Source organism: Daphnia magna, linkage group LG9 (assembly GCF_020631705.1).
Source record: "Daphnia magna isolate NIES linkage group LG9, ASM2063170v1.1, whole genome shotgun sequence".
Lineage (NCBI taxonomy): Eukaryota > Metazoa > Arthropoda > Branchiopoda > Diplostraca > Daphniidae > Daphnia > Daphnia magna.
In genome coordinates, this window is record NC_059190.1 from 8,611,376 (window position 1) to 8,635,447 (window position 24,072).

The 24,072-nt window shown below is 37.4% G+C and overlaps 2 protein-coding genes across 2 annotated transcripts; one reads left to right on the top strand and one right to left on the bottom strand.

Moving 5' to 3' along the window:
- The first annotated feature begins 4,878 nt into the window (after positions 1 to 4,878).
- LOC123475906 lies at positions 4,879 to 5,599 on the top strand. The gene is made up of 2 exons (XM_045179127.1): positions 4,879 to 5,198; positions 5,349 to 5,599. Exons 1-2 carry the CDS (start codon positions 4,972 to 4,974, stop codon positions 5,566 to 5,568), a joined length of 447 nt encoding a protein of 148 aa, XP_045035062.1. The 5' UTR covers positions 4,879 to 4,971; the 3' UTR covers positions 5,569 to 5,599.
- A 218-nt stretch (positions 5,600 to 5,817) lies between these two features.
- On the bottom strand, positions 5,818 to 10,835 carry LOC116932515. Its single transcript, XM_045178684.1, is given in 6 exon segments — positions 5,818 to 5,901; positions 5,975 to 6,660; positions 6,663 to 8,511; positions 8,513 to 8,678; positions 9,260 to 9,714; positions 10,515 to 10,835. Coding segments are annotated over 6 exon segments (3,561 nt in total).
- Between the last annotated feature and the right edge of the window lie 13,237 nt (positions 10,836 to 24,072).

The window sequence follows — 24,072 nt, forward strand, 5'->3', positions numbered from 1 at the left end:
GTTCACTGCCCCGATTCTTGCCGAACACTTCGGCTCACGGTCACTTCTCCGCTTCTTGCCGAACTCTTCGGCTCACGGTTCACTGCCCCGATTCTTGCCGAACACTTCGGCTCACGGTCACTTCTCCGCTTCTTGCCGTACTCTTCGGCTCACGGTTTCCGCTATCCACTTTCCCTCAATGTACCCGTCTGCCCCGCCTTAAACCTTTTCACCGTTTTCCCCCGGCGTCTCTCCTTCGTTATGCTTCCCCCGATTGCCCTACGGTCGGAGCCGTGACCCCGTACCCCAACAATTTAAGGTGCTAAAACCAGTTGGGTCGTCGACTCTCAGGGGTCCCTGACAGCCACCGCCTCCGTAGCACAGAATCGAACAGAAACACAACCACAAAAGAGACTTACCGGAGGTTCTGCATCTCCACCATGTAACAGTATGTTGTATTGACGGTTCACAAGACTAAGACTGCCCCCTGATACACGACCACGGGGGACTATATATGGGGGAAACACTGACGTCACACGTCCGGTAGCATTCCATACCGGATCACATAACGTGGTCATTGACCACGTGACATCCCCCTCTAGCTGCATTCGTCCCCGAATGCATTACTAAAAAAACAAACATTACAAAAAAAGATATACCGAAAGAAAACCGGGAACATTGGTACATGATATAGGCCACATGACACCCCCAAAAAAACATCATCCTTTTTTTTCGGCGGTACTCCACCGCCGCGCACGTCGCTTCTTAGCTTCTTCTTCTTCGAACTCCTCCACTATCCATAGGCGTTCCCGAAGGTCGGCCCTATTAACGTCTCCTTTTCTCCCGTGGCACCACTGGATGCTGAACACAGCCACACTGGCCATGAACAACGCTGCTCCCACACCCCATAGCTCGAATGGGTATGTATGATGTTCCGCCGCTCGTTTTTCCCTCTCCGAGTCGTCTACTGAGTCGTCTACCGACCGCAGTTGAGTAGGTGGGAAAAGTTCTCCCATCCGCGGTCCTAGTAGTCCTAGCAGAAGGAGAAAAGCCCCCACTGCCACCTGCGGCATTTGTCCGTATCGTACTGGTGGCATCCGGACTCGTGTCGATCGACGCACCTGATCGTCCACCCTTTCATTTCGAGCTTCTTGCACCTCCTCGTCCAGGGGTATAGTCTCTCTAGTTTCAGCCTCTCGGTCACGGATGTCCTTTCCCCTGGCCTCTATTGTCTGCCCTACTGCCGTACACAGTCCTAGTTGGTCTCCGGGCCACGAAAAATAGTCGCCGTATTCCACTAACACTTCTCGGATCTTTTCTCTGTCTGTCGGCATTAATCCTTCTCCAATCCTGCTGTCAAATTTGTGCTCTCGGCGCGCTTTCTTCTCTGCCTCTGCTGTCGCGACGGCTACTGGCGTGTCTCCCTCCTTGATTTCGGTCACTGGCTCGATTATTCCTAACACCGTCCCCTCTTCGATCCATTGTTTGTGGTCCGATAAGTGGGTTATCGCCATCTGTCCGATTGTTCCCACTCCGCTAACTAGGACCTTTCCCGTCGACACCCTTTTCGTCCTCTGCAATGCTTGGGATGGTTCCACCAGTGCACCTTCGCCAAACCCATTCAAATCTAGTGGTTGAGTTGCGACCACTTTCCTCGATCGGGGTGGGACCCAGCATCCATTCTGGACTACTAGTTTCGGTGCTTCCTCCGGCATCTCTTCCACCGGTGCTCCCATGGCAGTGTCTCCAATGAAGATCTCCGGTAGCGCCCCAATCTTCATCCGCGTTCCAAGTTTTTCCAACATGTCCTTCCCCAGAAGTAAGTCGATGTCGCCGTCCAGAACCAAAGCCTCCCCCTCAACGGTCATCCTCCCATCTGATACTGACAGCATTGCGGCTCCTCCCGGTTGAATCTCCTTGCCGTCAACTGATACTAGACGATTTGCGCGCCATGGTGTCACTGTTATCCCTAGTTCTCTTACTAATTTGGGCGAACACACGGACACTCCCGCCCCTGTATCTATCACGGCAGCCACCCGTTTTCCCCAGCACCACACATCCAGTACTACCATCCTCTGGATGTCGATTTTCAGAATTGGCCATGCTACTACCTCCGGGTCTACATGCTGTGTCCCTACTAGACCAATTACTTGCCTACCCTCTCCAGCGAATCGCACCTGCCGTTGCTGTTGTGGTGCCCCTCCTTCTCGCTGGGAGCTCGGGCAGTCACGACGTATGTGTCCTATCCCTTCACACCCGTAGCATACGACCTGTCCGTCCGGCGTCCGACCCCTCAGGCCTCCCCTGACCGTATGTTCTTGTTGGACACTCTCTCCCGATGTGTCCCTCCGTCTTACATCTGCTGCAGATAGGTTCCCCATCCGAAGTCCATTTCAGTATCGATCGGTTATCCGACCGATACTGTTGACTCTCCGCTCTTTCTCCTTGCTGTTCGGCTGCCCCTGATGCGTTCCTCAATGCAACGGCTCCCATCAGTCCCTCTAGCAATTTTTCTAATCGATCCATTCTCTCACTTCCCGCCGTTGGTGTTTGTTTTCCGACCACGCCCATCGCCCATTCCTCGTGTCTTGCTCGGGAAGTCATTTCCTGATACCGCTTAATTTCTTGAAGGAATTCGTCACATGAGTTGGGTTTCAAACTCCAGAATTTCTCTAGTAAACTTGGCTTGAGTCCTCTCCATAGGTGCGCCAATCTCGTAGCTTCGGACATATTCGGGTCTACTCTGCGGCATAAATCCAGGATGTCGTAAAAATACTCGATCGTGGATTCTTCGATTCCTTGTTTGCGTTCTCTCAGTTTCGCTTCATTGAATCGATTCTGATTGACTGGATTGAATTGCTCCAACAGCTGTGTTTTAACTCCTGGTACAATTGGCGGTCCTGCATCATCCTCCCATTCGGCTGCTAGTTGTCCCGCGGCCTCTTTGTATGAGTACCACTTCTGTGCTGCCCCGGACAGCGACAGCTCCACGTGGTCGCGAAGTTCTTCATCTCCCCATCGATTATATCTCCCGATTCTTTCGTATCGATGCATCCACTGCACGACGTCTTCCCCGTCCTTCCCCCGAAGGTGGGTGGGGATTGGAATTTTATCTGTGCGGCCATCGCGTGCCTTGCGCCCACTTGCTGTTGAGCTGCTCTGAATCCCCGGATGTAGCTACTGATATTCGACGATCTTCTTCTCAAATCCGTGAAATCCCACTCTGGCTGCTCTTCTCCGTGTTCTCCCGATCCTTCTTCCTCTTCGGCGTCCTCCCACCGCTCAGTTTCCTCCTCACTGAATGTGAGATGATACTCCTGCTGAACGGATGCCGGTCGCTGCTCCTGTTGGGGTTCGTTAGCCCCGTCCTCTATTTCTCCTCGCTCTTCCGTTCCGCTTTCCCTCAACGGTCGACTGCGCGTCCTCGCCCGCCCCTGGGATGCACTCCCGATCTCGGGTATACCCCAACTACCCCGTGCCACGAACCGTCCCCGAGCGTCTCGGATTCTCTCCCCGCTCCTTACGTCCTCCTCTCCTATCATCTACTTCCCACAATCCTCGCACCGCCTGTTTCTTGCCGAACTCTTCGGCTCCCGGTTCACTTCTCCGCTTCTTGCCAACAACTTTGGCTCACGGTTCACTTCTCCGCTTCTTGCCGAAAACTTCGGCTCACGGTTCACTGCCCCGATTCTTGCCGAACACTTCGGCTCACGGTCACTTCTCCGCTTCTTGCCGAACTCTTCGGCTCACGGTTCACTGCCCCGATTCTTGCCGAACACTTCGGCTCACGGTCACTTCTCCGCTTCTTGCCGTACTCTTCGGCTCACGGTTTCCGCTATCCACTTTCCCTCAATGTACCCGTCTGCCCCGCCTTAAACCTTTTCACCGTTTTCCCCCGGCGTCTCTCCTTCGTTATGCTTCCCCCGATTGCCCTACGGTCGGAGCCGTGACCCCGTACCCCAACAATTTAAGGTGCTAAAACCAGTTGGGTCGTCGACTCTCAGGGGTCCCTGACAGCCACCGCCTCCGTAGCACAGAATCGAACAGAAACACAACCACAAAAGAGACTTACCGGAGGTTCTGCATCTCCACCATGTAACAGTATGTTGTATTGACGGTTCACAAGACTAAGACTGCCCCCTGATACACGACCACGGGGGACTATATATGGGGGGGAAACACTGACGTCACACGTCCGGTAGCATTCCATACCGGATCACATAACGTGGTCATTGACCACGTGACAATATCACTTTTAACTTCATTACCCATTAGATTAGCTAAGAGTTCGTCTTCCCAGTCGTTTCCTGTTGGTAGCGTTTCACTTATTTCCAATTGCGGAGTATCTTCTTCAATCCAAGTCATCAAGATTTCATCACTCCAGTCAACATTTGTTAGTTCTACGTTTTTCTTGGTTGGGTCCATTTTTTTTTTTTTTTAAATGTATCTTTCCGTGGAAGGTTGGTAATACAACTAAAAAGTTTTTTCTTGCTTGTTTGTCTGTTATATAGTTGGAGTACCTACCCCTAACATGCTCAAGGTTGCTTACGATTATCTACTAAAGAAATCTACTTTGAATGTCAATGTTTGTTTTTTTTGTTTTTTGTTTTTTTTTATGTCCTTTGTCTTTTAACTGTCTGAGTCTAGTCTGAGAAGTTTTTCTACAGTATATGTGAATGTTTTCTTTAATTGATCCCTCCTTTTTGCAAACAAAAACTTTTTATGTAAATGTTAGATTTTAACGACTCCTCCTTATAAGGAGTTTCAGTCTCGTACGCGATTTCTCTCTTTTGTAAAATGGACTTTGGAATGTTATTTCTTCCCCCTCCCTTTTATTGTTTTATTATTTTTTATTATTGTTATATATTTATTTTTTTATTAAGATTGCGTCAAGGCGATCAAAGTAGTCTGGTGTAGCGTCTTCTTTGTTCTTCAGTTGTCGCTTGACTGTCTTTGCCGTTTGTTTTTTTGAATCCCCCATTTCCCGTCATTATGTATACGTTGGATTTCGTTTCTCAGCATCTTGCTGAAATTAGAATGGCTTTTTCGCTTTTCCACCCGTTAATCTTCCAAAATCCGTGTTGTGAATTTCGTCGCTTTACGACTGCCGATGTGCAGTTGTTCGATGAGTTGTTCAACACGGTTCGGAGTGGTGTATCCTTTCCCGTTGCTCCCGTATCCGTGGTGCAACCGGTTTGGTGTAACGATTTTTACTACAAGTAAGTCCGTTTTTTTTTCGTTTGTGTTATCCTTTTCTGGTTTGATGGGATTCTTTTCTTGTTTTGTTATTTTTGTTCTATTTTCTTTTTAGTTATTATTATTATTATTATTTAAAAAAAAATTAAAAAATTGTTTTTTTTTTTATATAGTGAATATCCTGGCTACGCCCGACTTCGCGATGTTCTTCCACTGCTGCACGCACGGTTCTTGTGGTGGGCAGAATCCGGAGATGATATTTATCATCCTTCAGCTTCGGTTTCCAATTTTTATCCGGAGTTGACGTATGCCGATATCCAAATACGACTTGAGCACCGCCAAGTCCGATTGGCTGTTTTGAATCATTTGAGTGATTCTGCTGAGGAAGATTGATTTGCTTTTCCGTCGGTGTACTCTATTTTTCACTATGGTTTTGTTTTTTTTTGTATTTTTGTTTTTGTTTTTGTTTTTGTTTTAACTACTGATTGGAAATAAAATCCTTTTCTACGTCTACGATTTTTGGTTGGTTGTTTTATTTTTTTTTTTAATTACGGATTGGAAATAAAATCCTTCTGTTTGTTTTTTTGTTTTTGGTTGTTTTTTTTTTTTTTTTTTTTTAACGTTATTTGTTAATTGTGCGTTTTAAATAGTCTTCTGGAGTACATCTGCATAGATCCTCCCACACCATTCCGTATCCAACGACATAGCTGCAGGTCGTGTGGCTACCTGTACATTCCTTGTTTTGCTCGTTTTCCCATTTTAATTCTTCGATAGGAAACAATTTTCCTTTCTTTGGTGCACTTGGTGTGTTTATCGACGTAAGGGTTTCTTTTGGTGTTTCTGTTGCTAACGTCATTAAAGGTGCAAATTCCCTAATGAACGGTTTTTCATTTGCTCCTCCAGCGCTGTAGATGGGTTCTGGTATCATTGAATCCATTTCTTGACCATCACTTTCGCTCACGTTACGTGATTGCTTGCGTCGTCTGAAGCTTTCCTTAATCCGTGGAATAGGATTACAGGCAATAAAAATTCTTAGACAGATGAGAAATAGGATGAATCCTATCGCTGAGAGAGCCATAATTTTTAATGTGTCAAACCAGGAAAACATGTTCCCGATTTGATTGTCCTGCTCTTCTGTTACTAGGATGTCAGGTAACTCTTTGCCTTCTCCTTCATTAATTCGTCCCACCAGGTCATTTAAGATGTTTAGCTGTTCCATTTCCATGGTTCCATGAGCTGGATGGTTCCTTAATCCATAGTCGAAACTGTTTAAGTGCAGTTCTTCGAATTCTGCAATTAAATCCAGATTTGAAGTATGTATGGTCGCCTCTTGTTTAATCCAGTCTCCTGCTGTGGCGTTATGTTGCCACGTATGAGGATATCCGTTGATGTTTATCAATTGGGATTTCCAAAAGCACTCCGAATACGGATGAATAGACCATCCGTCGAGTCCGATTGTACAGTTGTTTTTTCCGTAAACAAAAATGGCTGGAACCCACACTTGGTCTCTTTTGCTGATAGTGATATCCTTTTTGGGTCGCATTGTTGCAATGTCATGGCTTGACCAAAACCATATATCCTTGTACACATTGGAAGTCCGAGTGCGGCGGCTGCAAGCAATCCATTTGTTTGGGCTAAGATTATGGCTTGCGTTCGTTTTATCTTTGATAACTGGCAGTAAACATCCCGAATTTCTTTTGCCAATTTATTGTCGTGTTCAGTTTCAATACTGATTTTGTATTGCTCGTGCATTTTTCCAAGCTCGTATTTTATCAAGTCACTTAGCTCCTCAGTGGATTTTGGTAGACCGTTACTTGTATTAGCGTCATTTAGCGGTCGATAGTCATCTATTACAAGTTCGTGTGCTGTATTTTCTTTTTGTTGTGTTGAATCCTTTAATTGATCATTTGAATTTTTGTCTTGAAATTCTGACTTATCTCGGGTTGTATTGTTTTGTCTCTCAAATTTTTCTATATCTTCTTCTTCGTTATCCCTTGATTTTGTTATTTCAGTGGTTGTTGTTTCGCTTGGCTGTTCTCTTATTTGGCTTGGTGTAAGATATTTTAGGCTTATAGTTGGCTCGGTGGACGAAATAATTTCAGCTTGGTTAGATTTTGGTTTTATTGTGTCTGTCGTTGTGGTTCCTGTGAAAACTTTTTCTGTAGTTGTAGATGACTGTGTCGTGATAGTCGTTTTGAGTGATGTACTAGTTAATGTTGATGATGCGGTTGTTGATGTTATTGTTGGTAATTTCTCTGCTTCTGTTGATATTGTCGTAGATTTTGATGTTGTAGTTGATTTGGGTGTAGAGGTTGTTATTTGTGTGGTAGTGGTTGTTTTTAGTGTGGTAGTATTTGGTTTTTGAATGATGGTGGTCGGCTTTTGTGTGGTAGTGGTTGGTTTTTGTGTGGTTGTGGTCGGTTTTTGTGTGGTTGTTGTTGGCTTTTTTGTGGTAGTAGTTGATTTTGTTGTTGTTCTGAAGGTTGTTGTCGGTTTTGTTGTGGTTGTAGTCGGCCTAATCGATGTTGTTGTTGTTTCTGTCTTCGCACTTGTTGTTACCTTGGCTGCAATGGAAGGTATGACTGATTTATCTGTTGTAGCAGTCATGGATGTTGCTGACTTTGTCGTTATGGTCGAATTTTTAGTTATTCCTTCCGTTGCGTTTGTTTTATAGTTAATCTCCTTTGGATCACGATGGTTTAATGGTGGCAAGATTGGTAGATTTTTTCCAAATAAGGCGTGTTGCGTATGTAGAGATATTATTGCTGCTGCCGTCAATGTTCTAGGTTGATGTGGATTCCGGTACTCGAAGCTAAAATGTTGTTTCTGGCTTGTTCCATGACAGTGTCCCAACGATAATTTGTCGATCCGTCTTGTTAGGCATTTCCGGTCCGAAGCGCCTGAATGAAGTCCTGTTCTATCACTTGCCATTAATTGTCCTGTGTGATCGAATGTTCCCCAGATGGAACTTTTATCTGAGCATTCGTGCAGGATGAGCATCGTTGTGTTCGCTTTAATGCAGTTGTTTGTGTTAAATGGTCTTATCGTGAAGTCTGAGGAATATTCGAAGGCTTGGCCCTTGCTAGATGCTTCGCTACAGTTAGCCACGGTTGTTTGTGATTGCACCAAGGGGTCATTACTTGTTAATAATTTTTGTAGGCTTGTTTGACATTTGATCCAGTTAGGATCGCATGCTTCGAGTGTTATTGGTTTGTTAACGCCATTGTGTGTTAAACATTTTTCATCGGGTGACTTACCATGTTTCATTAGTCCCCATCCTATCATGTCCCATATGATGTTTCCTCTCCCATGGTTCCGCTTCAATAATCCTCCGAAAAATTGGCGAACTGACGGTCGTTGTTACTGATGTCCTCTGTTCCAACTGGATTTCTTCGAATTCGTCAATGGATGCATCTGGGAAATTGTCCAACACATCCGGGTTTGTTGTTAGGATTTCGATAACCCATTGTTGATTTTCACTAATTGTTCCCTGTCTACTGCACGTTTTTAGTGTTGCCAATCTAACTCGTCCTTCTTCTTCATCATGTAAGGTGATGCATAGGCCTGTTTCTAGAGAAATCCATTGGTAGTTAATTAAATCCAGTATCCATCTTGATGTTTTTTCGGTACAATTTTCTGCCATAATTTGATTGTTTTCATTTGCCACGATGCAGATGTTAGTGTTGATAAACCTTATGCTGTGATCTACGATGTATTCGAATTTTGTTCCTGTTGGCAAAGGATCTTGGATATCATATTGGTTGTGGACTGATACTTGCGTGTTTATTGATGAACCATTAACCATGAGATACGCAATTGTATCTTTTTAGTCATTATTCCATTTTCTTCTACGTTTGTTATTATAGGATGTCCCATTCGTATCGAACCCCATGCATACGATATGCTGTAAAAGTCTTTTTCCCCATAGCTTCTTTTTTAGCACGGTTGTCAAGAAATTCAATTTCGTTATTAGTCGACCGTTTTACTTTGCTCGCTACTTGGATCTGCGTATTCATTGCAAGACCATGTATCTACATTTACTTGGTTCTCACAGGATGGTAATGAAATTTTAAAATTCTAGTATAACTTTGTGGTCGTCTCTACTCGAAAAATAAGAAATGTCAAAGGCATCCCTACTACTTTAAATCCAGGTTGGGTAAATTCTTTATTATTTATATCTGGTTTGTTAGAGAAAGTTATTTCTATCTGTTTGTTATTATCAAGAAGACGGCTAGTATTTACATTAACCATTGAGTTTGTTAATTCTATATACCCTTCACCTTTAAAAATAATTTGTGAATTTGATGAATTTGTTGATCTATCTCCCCATACTATGGTGTTATGATTTTGTGTATACTCCCCTTCTTGCTGAGTGGTGTTTAAGAATCCAAATGGACTTTCCACTAAGCTTTCTGGTGTCTCTTGTTTTAATGTTATCTCTCTCGTTGCTAAACAATTTAATGCATGGTATTCTTTTATAGCATACCACTTCCCTTCCCCTGTAGGAGTTGATGTAAAACTCAACGTTGTTGTTCCTGCCTGCATAAGATTACCCCCACATTTTTTATTATTTACCATTTCCCAGCATTCAATTGCTGAGAGTAATTTTGTTTCCTGTGAATAAACTGTGTCAAAAGACCCTATCCAGAAAGATCCGGTTATTTTCTTAGTCTTAATCCATTGTTTGCAAGTCCATCCTTTCCAAGTTTTTACTGGATTTTGTTTAGTCATTAGCGTATAATTTGTTAGGTATCGTGGTTGATGATTAGTGCTGGGGTTTTGGCAATAGTATGGTGAGTTAATATCTAGAATTCCTCGTGTTTTAACATAGTTGCAATCGCATACAGACGAGAAGATTGTGTGGGTTGTTTGCAATGTAGTTAGAATGCAAAAGAGTAGTAATTTTTTCTCCATCTGTTAAAAAAAAAATTTATTGCTTTTTAGAAATTGGATGCCTGATTTCTCGATCTTAAATTATATCGTGAGGTTGTCCTAAAGTCAGAATTAGTCTGGTCTATTGGATTGGGGAATAGCATTCTTGGATCTAAGAATGATATTATGGGTTATTCCAGTCCAAGTTGCTTTTTAGGCCTCCCTGGTCTTCGTCTAATGGCTGTCGTTTCTGCTCTTTTCTCTCTGACTATCTCTTGTTCTTGTTTGGTCGGAACATCTCGTGCCATATAAGGTTTAAGTCGGTTGCAGTGAACAATCGATTTTTGTTTTTCATTTGTAATGTTTTGGATTTCGTACGTAATTTCCGAGAAACCGCGTATGATTTTAAATGGACCATTCCATCTATTTATAAATTTTCCTGCTTGGGGTGGTGCTTTTAATAGTACCAGATCACCTGGATTGTACTTGACACTTTTTGTCCCGTCATCATAATACTTTTTCTGCTTCGTTTGAGCTTTGAACAAATGTTGGTTCGCTAATTCTTGTGCCTTTTTCCACTGGCGTGAATATTCTTCATGTTGATTTCCTTCCATTTCGTAATGACGGTTGATCTTAATGTCGTTTGGTAAAATGGGTTCTCTTCCGTAGAAAAGGTAAAATGGGCTATCTTTAAGAGTTGCTTGTTTAGACGTGTTGTATGCGAATGTGACGAATGGCAGATACGTGTCCCATTCCTCGGGTTCGTCTACCACATAACAAGTAAGCATATCACATAGCGTTCTATTAAACCTTTCTACTAATCCATCGGTTTGTGGATGATATGCAGTTGTACGCATCTGTTTTATCTTAAATAATTTACATATTTCTTGAACAATATTTGATAAAAAATTTGTTCCTTGATCTGTCAACACGATTTCTGGGGCTCCATATTTTGTTATTAACTTATTTACTAGAATATTGGCTATTGTTTGTGCGGTTTGATTTTTCATTGGAAATGTAAAGACAAATCTACTGGCATAGTCTGACAATACTAAAATATATTTATATCCCTTAACACTTTCTTGAATTGGTCCAACTACATCCATTGCAATTTTTTCCCATACCCTATCTACTGGTGGCAAAGGTTGCAATGGTGCTTTACTCGTGCCAAATGCTTTTCGTCTTGCACACTTTAAACAACTGTTTACGTATGCCGTGACATCAGATCGCATATTAGGCCAAGAGTATTGCCTTTGTAGTCTTGCTAGAGTTTTTGTTATACCTAAATGTCCTGCTAATATGTGATCATGATTTTCCTCCATGATTTCTCTTATTTTTACAATGGGAACTACTATCCTTCCATATTTATCAATTAGTTCTTGTTTCTCATTTAACTTATATCCATTTATATTTCCTTTTTTATTGCCGTTCTTTTTTTTCTTTTCTTTCTTCCGTTCCGTTCTTTTTAAGATTCTCTATCATTCTTCGGCAATAGTTATCTTCATGCTGTAATTCAGTCCATTCTTTCTCCAAATTATTAACCTGGGGTTCTGTTTTCGATTCTTCTTTAGCAATGGGTAATATTGGAATACGACTAAGAGTGTCGGCGTTTTGGTGTGACTTACCAGGTCGATATCCGATTACGATGTCAAATTCTTGTAATTTCAATGCCCACCTTGCTAGTCGTCCTGCCGGTTCAGATTTGCTCATCAACCATTCTAAAGGTCGATGGTCAGTGAATACCGTAAACTTCCGGCCGTATAAGTACGTTCTGAATACATCTAAAGCATGAATGATTGCATATGCTTCTTTCTCTGTTGTTGACCATTTGGCTTCACGGTCGTTCAGATGTTTAGAAGTATACGCGATGACGACTTCTAGGTCGTCTGATTCACTGTGATCCTGTTCGTCGGTCGCAGCTGAATCCACTGATTGAGGTGGAGGTTGTATTTGTGCCAAGACTGCTCCTATTACGTATCCTGATGCATCCGTATAGATGATAAATTCGCGCGTGAAATTGGGATAGCTCAGAATAGGTCTAGATATGAGGCAGTTCTTTATACAATCAAAGGCGTCCCTCTGTTCTTCCCCTCATTTCCATTCGACTGACTTCCTTGTCAGTGCTGTCAATGGATGAGCTTTATCAGCGAAAGCTCTGATAAATTTTTGATAGTAGCTTGCTAGTCCCAAAAATGAACTCAATTCTTTTGTGTTTTTAGGTGCAGGGTAATTAATAATTGATTCCAATTTTTTAAATTTGGTGTTATGCCTTGTTCTGATACTATGTAACCTAAATAGTCCAACTTCTCTTGAAAGAATTCGCATTTTTTTCGTTTTAGTTTTAAACCCACTTTTGTCAAAAATTTAAAAACTTCTTCTAAATGTTTTATATGTTCGTCAATCAAACTACTGAAAACAATAATGTCATCTAGATAAACCAATGCAAACTTAAAAAGTACATCTTTCAGGATGTTATTCATTGCTCTTTGAAAAGTGCTTGGTGCATTTGTTAATCCAAATGGCATACGATTGAATTCATATTGTCCAAATTCACATATAAAGGCTGTTTTATATTTATCGCTTTCTTCTATTTCTATTTGCCAGTATCCGCTTAATAAATCCAGTGTTGAAAAATACTTTGAACCGCACAATGCATCTACGGTATCATCTATTCTAGGTAAGGGATATCTATCTTTTATTGTTATTTTGTTTAATTGTCTATAGTCAATGCACATTCTCATTTCACCATCCTTTTTGTTAACCATTACAATGGCCGCTGAGAATGGACTATGACTTTCTCTTATTATTTTATTTTGTAGCATACTATCAATCTTCGATTTTACCGTATTTTTAGTGCTTCAGGCGTTCTACGCATACGCTGATTAATTGGTGCGCTAGCTCCCGTATAAATGAAATGTTTGACATTAATAGCCAACCCAAGGTCTGATTCTTTATCTGCAAACAATATTTCGTTTTTTACAAGCAACCATTCAATTTTTGTTTTTACTTCATAAGGAAAATTGGGTATTTTAAAGTCCTTCTTTTCTAATTTTCTATTTTCCTGGTTTTATAAATCTAATTGACTAAAAGCTTCTAAATTACTGTAGTCTTTTGTAGTTAATGGAAGTTCTTCTTCTTCTACATTGGATAAAGGCCTTAGTAAGATATTTATTCCCACCTCGGAAAAAGTTATGCTATACAATGGCAATATACTTTCGCAAAAACTATGTTCTACTCCATAGTGATCATAACTGATCTGCTTATTTTTAGTGTTAATTTTTACGTTATTGCTAGCCAAAAAATCTAATCCTAAGATACAATTTTCATTAAGATTTTCCATCACATAAAAGTTGTGGTTAATGAAATGATTCTTATTTATTGTTATTTTAAATTCATATTGGCCTAATGATTTGAGCTCTTGTCCTGATACTGTCCTAAATATCGGTTCATCGATGTTTCTTATTTGTTTTAAATTTTTATCACTTATGTTAAAATAAAAGCTAGATGAAATTAAACTTGCTACTGCACCAGTGTCTACTAAAGCTTTTGTTTCTTTTTCACAAATTCTAATTTTGATACGTATAAGTTTAGGTATTTCCGCCGTAAAGTTAGGTTTTACATGATAGTGATTAATGCTATTGGAATTATAGAGTGAGTGGTTTCCTACATTTGACGTCGTGGTTGACGGTTGATACGTGCCATATCTGTCCAACATTCTCTTGCAATGTGTCCTTTTTTGTTACACTTGTAGCACGTAATGTCACTGTTTTTCTCTGGTTGTGTGTTGTGAAAAGGTTGTACTCGTTGTTGATACTGATCACCAGTCGATTCACGCCATGGCTGATTTTGAGGGTCCCCGAAATTTGGGGGTTGGTATATATTCCTTCGCGGTTGATACAAATTATTCTGTGGCCGTTGAAATTGTCTTTGGTTTAGTTGCCGTTGGCCATTTTGATGTGGCCCGTATGAGTAAGGTGTTTGGCGTTGCGTTGTTGCTTCTTGAAAACTTTCCCTTCCCCTCTGGGCGTTATAGTTTTCTCTATATGCGCTGGCTTCTCTGCTTCTGGAAAAACTTGGTTCTCGGCTGCGTGAGTAGCTTGATTAGCGGCCGTTTTGCTGATTATTGTTAAATCGTACTCTCGGATACTGTGGTCTTGAATTGTGTTCCCGTGATTGTGATCTGAGAGGCTCGTATTGGTCAGTGGCTGCTATGACTGCAGTTTTTTCCTGTGATATTTCATTTTTATTAGCACATTCCATCTCTAAAATTTTCTGTCTTAATTTCTCTATTTCGAAATCCTGTTGTTTTCCATGGTGTGCAATGCCGTTAATGACTGCTGTTAGTTCTTTGTCGTCATTGTTTTCTTTGTTTTGCAAGATTTGTTCCGAAATAAACAGTTGTTTGCATAGTGCATCGAAGTTGTTGGCATCTTCTGGCATTCGTAGGTAAAGTTCCGTTTTTATTTTTGGTAAGATCCCTTGGATTAATATTTTGATTTTTGTGGTATCCCGCATCTTTTTTACTTTACTCAAGAGCTGGTCTTCCACAACTGTTTTGTTGTGGTCAAGTTTTTCTTCTTTTCCTTCGATCATGTCGTATAGGTTGTTTAGTCTTGACACGAAAGCTCTGCAGTTTTCTTCCGGTTTCTGTTTTAGCTGCAATAATTTTTTCTTTAAGGCGGCTAGATCATAAGCGTCTTGGAATCTTGCTATGATTGCTGATCGCCAGTCATCGTATTCAAGTTCATCTCCTTGCTCTGATACGTATTCTTCGTGCCAATCCAGAGCTTCACCTCTAAGTCTGTCTGAAAAGAATCGTAATTTTTGGGTTTCGTCCTAGTTGTTGTTTCTTGCTACGTGTTCAGCTGTTTTAAGCCACTCCTTTATCATTTTGTCTGTGCTTTTTCCTTTGTATGGAGGGATGGATTTTTTATCTTCCCGAGAGAACAGTTCCCCCAATACTTTTACTATTGGCTGAGTAAAGGTTTTGATCATGTCTATTTCTTCTGCGGTAGGCGTTTTTTCTGTTGATTTTCCTATTGGGTTGTGTCTCGAAGTCTCTGCTTCCTCGGAAGTATCGTGGTCAACTCCCATGATTTTAAAATCTGGTTTCTCTTTGTTACAAAGTTCGTTCTGTTTCTGCAATAGTTCTATTGTTTTATTCCGGGACTCTATTTGTTTTTTTTAGAGTTTCAATAGTTTGCTGTTGCTTTAAAACGTGTTCTGTATCTAATTCGAAATGTAATGATTTTTCGTTTATTTCACTTAGTGATGTTAGATCGTTGATTTGTTCTATTAGTTTTGAAACTTCTCCTGTATGTTCTTCTGTTCTAGAATTGTCTGAGCTCTCTGCTTCGATGTAAAAAGCTTCTTTTTGCTTATACTCCACTAGACGTTCCTCAAGGCGTTGTATCTTGCTCTCCTGAGTTGAAACGAGTGTTTCTTTATCTCTTATTTGTCTTTCGAGGTTTCTATTCCTTGTGGCTAATTCTAGTTGCCCTTTGTGTAGACAGCTTCTTTCTCCCTTTGTTGTTTCGAGAGAGTTTTTCAATTCTATTACTTCCTTTTCTAATTCGTCGCTTCTTTCTTTCTGTGCCTTTTCGTGTTTCTTAACGGTATTATAACTTTCTAGGAGTAACTTGTTTTCGTTTTGGAGTTTGTTTATATTTTCTTGACCTTCGGTTTCCACGTGTGCTGTAGTTTCTTCCTTCTTTTTCAATAGTTTTTTAAGATATTCTTCGTTTTCTGTGTTTTTTCGAAGTATTTGTTCTAATTCACTGATTCTCTGATAAGTTTTTTTCTAGCGAATTCTTTAAGAATTCGTTACTTTCTATTATTTTTTCGGTCGATTGATTTGGGTTCCTTTCTTTTTTTGCAATTTGTTTTTGTAAGTTAAAGTTTTCTAAACTGATTTCTTCTGTTCGTTTTTTCTCTGCGACTTGTTGCGCAAGTGCTTCTTCTTGTAGAACGGTGTTTACTTTGATCAAGAATTCTTTCTCTTTACCGTTAACAGTTTTTAACTATTGTAAAAGAGTGTCTACGTTACTAAATTCTCCTCCGAGTGACTGAATCTGATCTCTTATAGTTTTTGTTGTTTTACTTATCGTCTCGTGAGTGATTTCGTCTGGCGTATTTAAAGTTTCTTTTAATATTGAGTACGCAAATTGGTATAAGGCGTTATGCGCCGCTGTATTTGCCTCTTTTTTTCAATCTTCCAATTGTTTTATCGTGGTTGTTGTTGAAGTTGTTTGATAACTTTTTGATTTTTTCTTCGTATACTTGTATTCTAATTCAACTAATTCTTTCCAGCTGAGAATAAATGCGGCTCTTGGCGTTTTGATTTCAGAGTCAGGATTTGTTATATCATGGGTTTTTAAATTTGAGTTTACTGGTGGTGAAGTTTCGTTAGTTAAGTCAGGGTAAACGGAGTCGGTCCTGAGAGTAGTCTGTGGTAAAAAAGATTTCTGCATTCGCTTACCGTGATGGATTTTGTTGACCGACGCAAGTAGAAAAAAAAATTATTAGCACTTTATCCTCCTGATTCAATTTTATTGTCTACTGTTTCGAAGTCTCTTTATACCGGTGACAAAATCTTTTATTTCAATTTCAAGTCTCGTTGGGACCTCCAATTGTAAGATTTGCCAGACGTGTATTTATTTGACTTCTACAATAGCAATAAAACCAAACCAAGAAGCATGACACTACTCTGAATATTGTTGCGAATAACATTGCTTTTATACAGAATTGCAAGTGGCACATTGGGTGTGGCTTAGATGGCGGTGGCGTGTGGTCACTTGGTCATGTGGGCGTTGCCTTGGTGTACACCTTGCGTACACTCAATGTCCGTGCAGATTTGCCATCTTCTGTAAAGCGTAAATGATGCAGTTGGCTCGTTAAAACACTGTTATACCATGAGTTTTTACTTCTATATGTAAAAAGCATCAAATACACTTGTATTCAATGTGAATACACTGTTATACGATGAGTTTTTACTTCTATATGTAAACAACATCAAATATACTTGTATTCAATGTGAATACACTGTTATACCATGAGTTTTTACATCTATATGTATACTGCATCAAATATACTTGTATTCAATGTGAATACACTGTTATACCACGAGTTTTTACTTCTATATGTAAACTGCATCAAATATACTTGTAATCAATGTGAATACACTGTTATACCATGAGTTTTTACTTCTACATGTATACTGCATCAAATATACTTGTATTCAATGTGAATACACTGTTATACCATGAGTTTTTACTTCTATATGTACACTGCATGGAATATACTTTTATTTAATGTGAATACACTGTTATACCATGAGTTTTTACTTCTATATGTAAACAGCATCAAATATACTTTTATTTAATGTGAATACACTGTTATACCATGAGTTTTTACTTCTATATGTAAACAGCATCAAATATACTTATATTCAATGTGAATACACTGTTATACCATGAGTTTCTATTTCTATTTGTAAACAGCATCAAATATACTTGTATTCAATATGAATACACTGTTATACCATGAGTTTTTACTTCAATATGTATACTGCATCAAATATACTTGTATTCAATGTGAATACCATGAGTTTTTACCATGAGTTTTTACTTCTATATGTAAACAGCATCAAATATACTTGTATTCAATGTGAATACACTGTTATACCATGAGGTTTTACTTCTATATGTAAAAAGCATCAAATATACTTGTATTCAATGTGAATACACTGTTATACCATGAGTTTCTACTTCTTTATGTACACAGGATCAAATATACTTGTATTCAATGTGAATACACTGTTATACCATGAGTTTTTACTTCTATATGTAAACTGCATGGAATATACTTGTATTCAATGTGAATACACTGTTATACCATGAGTTTTTACTTCTATATGTATACTGCATCAAATATACTTGTATTCAATGTGAATACCATGAGTTTTTACCATGAGTTTCTACTTCTATATGTAAACAGCATAAAATATACTTGTATACAATGTGAATACACTGTTTTACCATGAGTTTTTACTTTTATATGTAAACAGCATCAAATATACTTGTATTCAATGTGAATACACTGTTATACAATGAGTTTTTACTTCTATATGTAAACTGCATGGAATATACTTGTATTCAATGTGAATACACTGTTATACCATGAGTTTCTACTTCTATATGTAAACAGCATCAAATATACTTGTATTCAATGTGAATACACTGTTATACCATGAGTTTTTACTTCTATATGTAAACTGCATCAAATATTCTTGTATTCAATGTGAATACACTGTTATACCATGAATTTTTACTTCTACAGTCATGCTTGCAAGTTTCTTTAGCAGGCAAATGGGTCTATATCCTTTCATTTTGTTTGGACGGAAGGGATACTATGGTGCCTACCATACCCTCGTTTTCTTTTTAATCTTCTCTTCCTCTACGTTTCAGTTAATTTTCCTACATTTAATGTTGCACCTTTTTCGCGGGTTGCAAAGAAAGAGAAATAGGAATAGCATAAAGGGGTACGGTAGGCACCGAAGTATCCCCTCCATAAAAAAGAAATAGAAGGATATAGACCGATTAGCCTGCTAAAGAAACTTCCAAGCATGACTGTATATGTATACTGCATCAAATATACTTGTATTCAATGTGAATACACTGTTATACCATGAGTTTTTACGTCAATATGTAAACTGCATCAAATATACTTGTCTTCAATGTGAATACACTGTTATACCATGAGTTTTTACTTCTATATGTATACTGCATCAAATATACTTGTATTCAATGTGAATACACTGTAATACCATGAGTTTATACTTCTATATGTAAACTGCATCAAATATTCTTGTATTCAATGTGAATACACTGTTATACCATGAGTTTTTACTTCAATATGTATACTGCATCAAATATACTTGTATTCAATGTGAATACCATGAGTTTTTACCATGAGGTTTTACTTCTATATGTAAACAGCATCAAATATACTTGTATTCAATGTGAATACACTGTTATACCATGGGGTTTTACTTCTATATGTAAAAAGCATCAAATATACTTGTATTCAATGTGAATACACTGTTATACCATGAGTTTCTACTTCTTTATGTACACAGGATCAAATATACTTGTATTCAATGTGAATACACTGTTATACCATGAGTTTTTACTTCTATATGTAAACTGCATGGAATATACTTGTATTCAATGTGAATACACTGTTATACCATGAGTTTTTACTTCTATATGTATACTGCATCAAATATACTTGTATTCAATGTGAATACCATGAGTTTTTACCATGAGTTTCTACTTCTATATGTAAACAGCATAAAATATACTTGTATACAATGTGAATACACTGTTTTACCATGAGTTTTTACTTTTATATGTAAACAGCATCAAATATACTTGTATTCAATGTGAATACACTGTTATACAATGAGTTTTTACTTCTATATGTAAACTGCATGGAATATACTTGTACTTAATGTGAATACACTGTTATACCATGAGTTTCTACTTCTATATGTAAACAGCATCAAATATACTTGTATTCAATGTGAATACACTGTTATACCATGAGTTTTTACTTCTATATGTAAACTGCATCAAATATTCTTGTATTCAATGTGAATACACTGTTATACCATGAATTTTTACTTCTACAGTCATGCTTGCAAGTTTCTTTAGCAGGCAAATGGGTCTATATCCTTTCATTTTGTTTTGACGGAAGGGATACTATGGTGCCTACCATACCCTCGTTTTCTTTTTAATCTTCTCTTCCTCTACGTTTCAAGTTATTTTCCTACATTTAATGTTGCACCTTTTTCGCGGGTTGCAAAGAAAGAGAAATAGGAATAGCATAAAGGGGTACGGTAGGCACCGAAGTATCCCTCCATAAAAAAGAAATAGAAGGATATAGACCGATTAGCCTGCTAAAGAAACTTCCAAGCATGACTGTATATGTATACTGCATCAAATATACTTGTATTCAATGTGAATACACTGTTATACCATGAGTTTTTACTTCAATATGTAAACTGCATCAAATATACTTGTATTCAATGTGAATACACTGTTATACCATGAGGTTTTACTTCTATATGTATACTGCATCAAATATACTTGTATTCAATGTGAATACACTGTAATACCATGAGTTTATACTTCTATATGTAAACTGCATCAAATATTCTTGTATTCAATGTGAATACACTGTTATACCATGAGTTTTTACTTCTTTATGTATACTGCTTCAAATATACTTGTATTCAATGAAAATACACTGTTATACCATGAGTTTCTACTTCTATATGTAAACAGGATCAAATATACTTGTATTCAGTGTGAATACACTGTTATACCATGAGTTTTTACTTCTATATGTAAACAGCATCAAATATACTTGTATTCAATGTGAATACACTGTTATACCATGAGTTTCTACTTCTATATGTAAACAGCATCAAATATACTTGTATTCAATGTGAATACACTGTTATACCATGAGCTTTACTTCTATATGTAAACTGCATCAAATATACTTGTATTCAATGTGAATACACTGTTATACCATGAGTTTTTACTTCTACATGTATACTGCATCAAATATACTTGTATTCAATGTGAATACACTGTTATACCCTGAGTTTTTACTTCTACATGTATACTGCATCAAATATACTTGTATTCAATGTGAACACACTGTTATACCATTAGTTTTTACTTCTATATGTAAATTGCATCAAATATTCTTTTATTCAATGTGAATACACTGTTATACCATGAGTTTTTACTTCTATATGTACACTGCATGGAATATACTTTTATTTAATGTGAATACACTGTTATACCATGAGTTTTTACTTCTATATGTAAACAGCATCAAATATACTTGTATTTAATGTGAATACACTGTTATACCATAAGTTTTTACTTCTTTATGTAAACAGCATCAAATATACTTGTATTCAATGTGAATACACTGTTATACCATGAGTTTCTACTTCTTTATGTAAACAGGATCAAATATACTTGTATTCAATGTGAATACACTGTTATACCATGAGTTTTTACTTCTATATGTAAACTGCATGGAATATACTTGTCTTCAGTGTGAATACACTGTTATACCATGAGTTTTTACTTCTATATGTAAACAGCATCAAATATACTTGTATTCAAAGTGAATACACTGTTATACCATGAGTTTTTACTTCTATATGTAAACAGCATCAAATATACTTGTATTCAATGTGAATACACTGTTATACCATGATTTTCTACTTCTATATGTAAACAGCATCAAATATACTTGTATTCAATGTGAATACACTGTTATACCATGAGTTTTTACTTCTATATGTAAACAGAATCAAATATACTTGTATTCAATGTGAATACACTGTTATACCATGATTTTTTACTTCTATATGTAAACTGCATCAAATATTCTTGTATTCAATGTGAATACACTGTTATACCATGAATTTTTACTTCTACAGTCATGCTTGCAAGTTTCTTTAGCAGGCAAATGGGTCTATATCCTTTCATTTTGTTTGGACGGAAGGGATACTATGGTGCCTACCATACCCTCGTTTTCTTTTTAATCTTCTCTTCCTCTACGTTTCAGTTAATTTTCCTACATTTAATGTTGCACTTTTTCGCGGGTTGCAAAGAAAGAGAAATAGGAATAGCATAAAGGGGTACGGTAGGAACCGAAGTATCCCCTCCATCAAAAAAGAAATAGAAGGATATAGACCGATTAGCCTGCTAAAGAAACTTCCAAGCATGACTGTATATGTATACTGCATCAAATATACTTGTATTCAATGTGAATACACTGTTATACCATGAGTTTTTACTTCAATATGTAAACTGCATCAAATATACTTGTATTCAATGTGAATACACTGTTATACCATGAGTTTTTACTTCTATATGTATACTGCATCAAATATACTTGTATTCAATGTGAATACACTGTAATACCATGAGTTTATACTTCTATATGTAAACTGCATCAAATATTCTTGTATTCAATGTGAATACACTGTTATACCATGAGTTTTTACTTCTTTATGTATACTGCTTCAAATATACTTGTATTCAATGAAAATACACTGTTATACCATGAGTTTCTACTTCTATATGTAAACAGGATCAAATATACTTGTATTCAGTGTGAATACACTGTTATACCATGAGTTTTTACTTCTATATGTAAACAGCATCAAATATACTTGTATTCAATGTGAATACACTGTTATACCATGAGTTTCTACTTCTATATGTAAACAGCATCAAATATACTTGTATTCAATGTGAATACACTGTTATACCATGAGTTTTTACTTCTATATGTAAACTGCATCAAATATACTTGTATTCAATGTGAATACACTGTTATACCATGAGTTTTTACTTCTACATGTATACTGCATCAAATATACTTGTATTCAATGTGAATACACTGTTATACCATGAGTTTTTACTTCTACATGTATACTGCATCAAATATACTTGTATTCAATGTGAACACACTGTTATACCATTAGTTTTTACTTCTATATGTAAATTGCATCAAATATTCTTTTATTCAATGTGAATACACTGTTATACCATGAGTTTTTACTTCTATATGTACACTGCATGGAATATACTTTTATTTAATGTGAATACACTGTTATACCATGAGTTTTTACTTCTATATGTAAACAGCATCAAATATACTTGTATTCAATGTGAATACACTGTTATACCATGAGTTTCTATTTCTATATGTAAATAGCATCAAATATACTTGTATTCAATGTGAATACTTTGTTATACCATGAGTTTTTACTTCTATATGTATACTGCATCAAATATACTTGTATTCAATGTGAATACCATGAGTTTTACCATGAGTTTTTACTTCTATATGTAAACAGCATCAAATATACTTGTATTCAATGTGAATACACTGTTATACCATGAGTTTTTACTTCTATATGTAAACAGCATCAAATATACTTATATTCACTGTGAATACATTGTTATACCATGAGTTTCTACTTCTATATGTACACAGGATCAAATATACTTGTATTCAATGTGAATACACTGTTATACCATGAGTTTCTACTTCTATATGTAAACAGCATCAAATATACTTGTATTCAATGTGAATACACTGTTATACCATGAGTTTTTAATTCTATATGTAAACAGCATCAAATATACTTGTATTCAATGTGAATACACTGTTATACCATGAGTTTTTACTTCTATATGTAAACTGAATCAAATATTCTTGTATTCAATGTAAATTCACTGTTATACCATGAGTTTTTACTTCTTTATGTATACTGCTTCAAATATACTTGTATTCAATGTAAGTACACTGTTATACCATGAGTTTCTACTTCTATATGTAAACAGCATCAAATATACTTGTATTCAATGTGAATACACTGTTATACCATGAGTTTTTACTTCTATATGTAAACAGCATCAAATATACTTGTATTCAATGTGAATACACTGTTATACCATGAGTTTTTACTTCTTTATGTATACTGCTTCATTATACTTGTATTCAATGTAAATACACTGTTATACCATGAGTTTCTACTTCTATATGTAAACAGGATCAAATATACTTGTATTCAGTGTGAATACACTGTTATACCATGAGTTTTTACTTCTATATGTAAACAGCATCAAATATACTTGTATTCAATGTGAATACACTGTTATACCATGAGTTTCTACTTCTATATGTAAACAGCATCAAATATACTTGTATTCAATGTGAATACACTGTTATACCATGAGTTTTTACTTCTATATGTAAACTGCATCAAATATACTTGTATTCAATGTGAATACACTGTTATACCATGAGTTTTTACTTCTACATGTATACTGCATCAAATATACTTGTATTCAATGTGAATACACTGTTATACCATGAGTTTTTACTTCTACATGTATACTGCATCAAATATACTTGTATTCA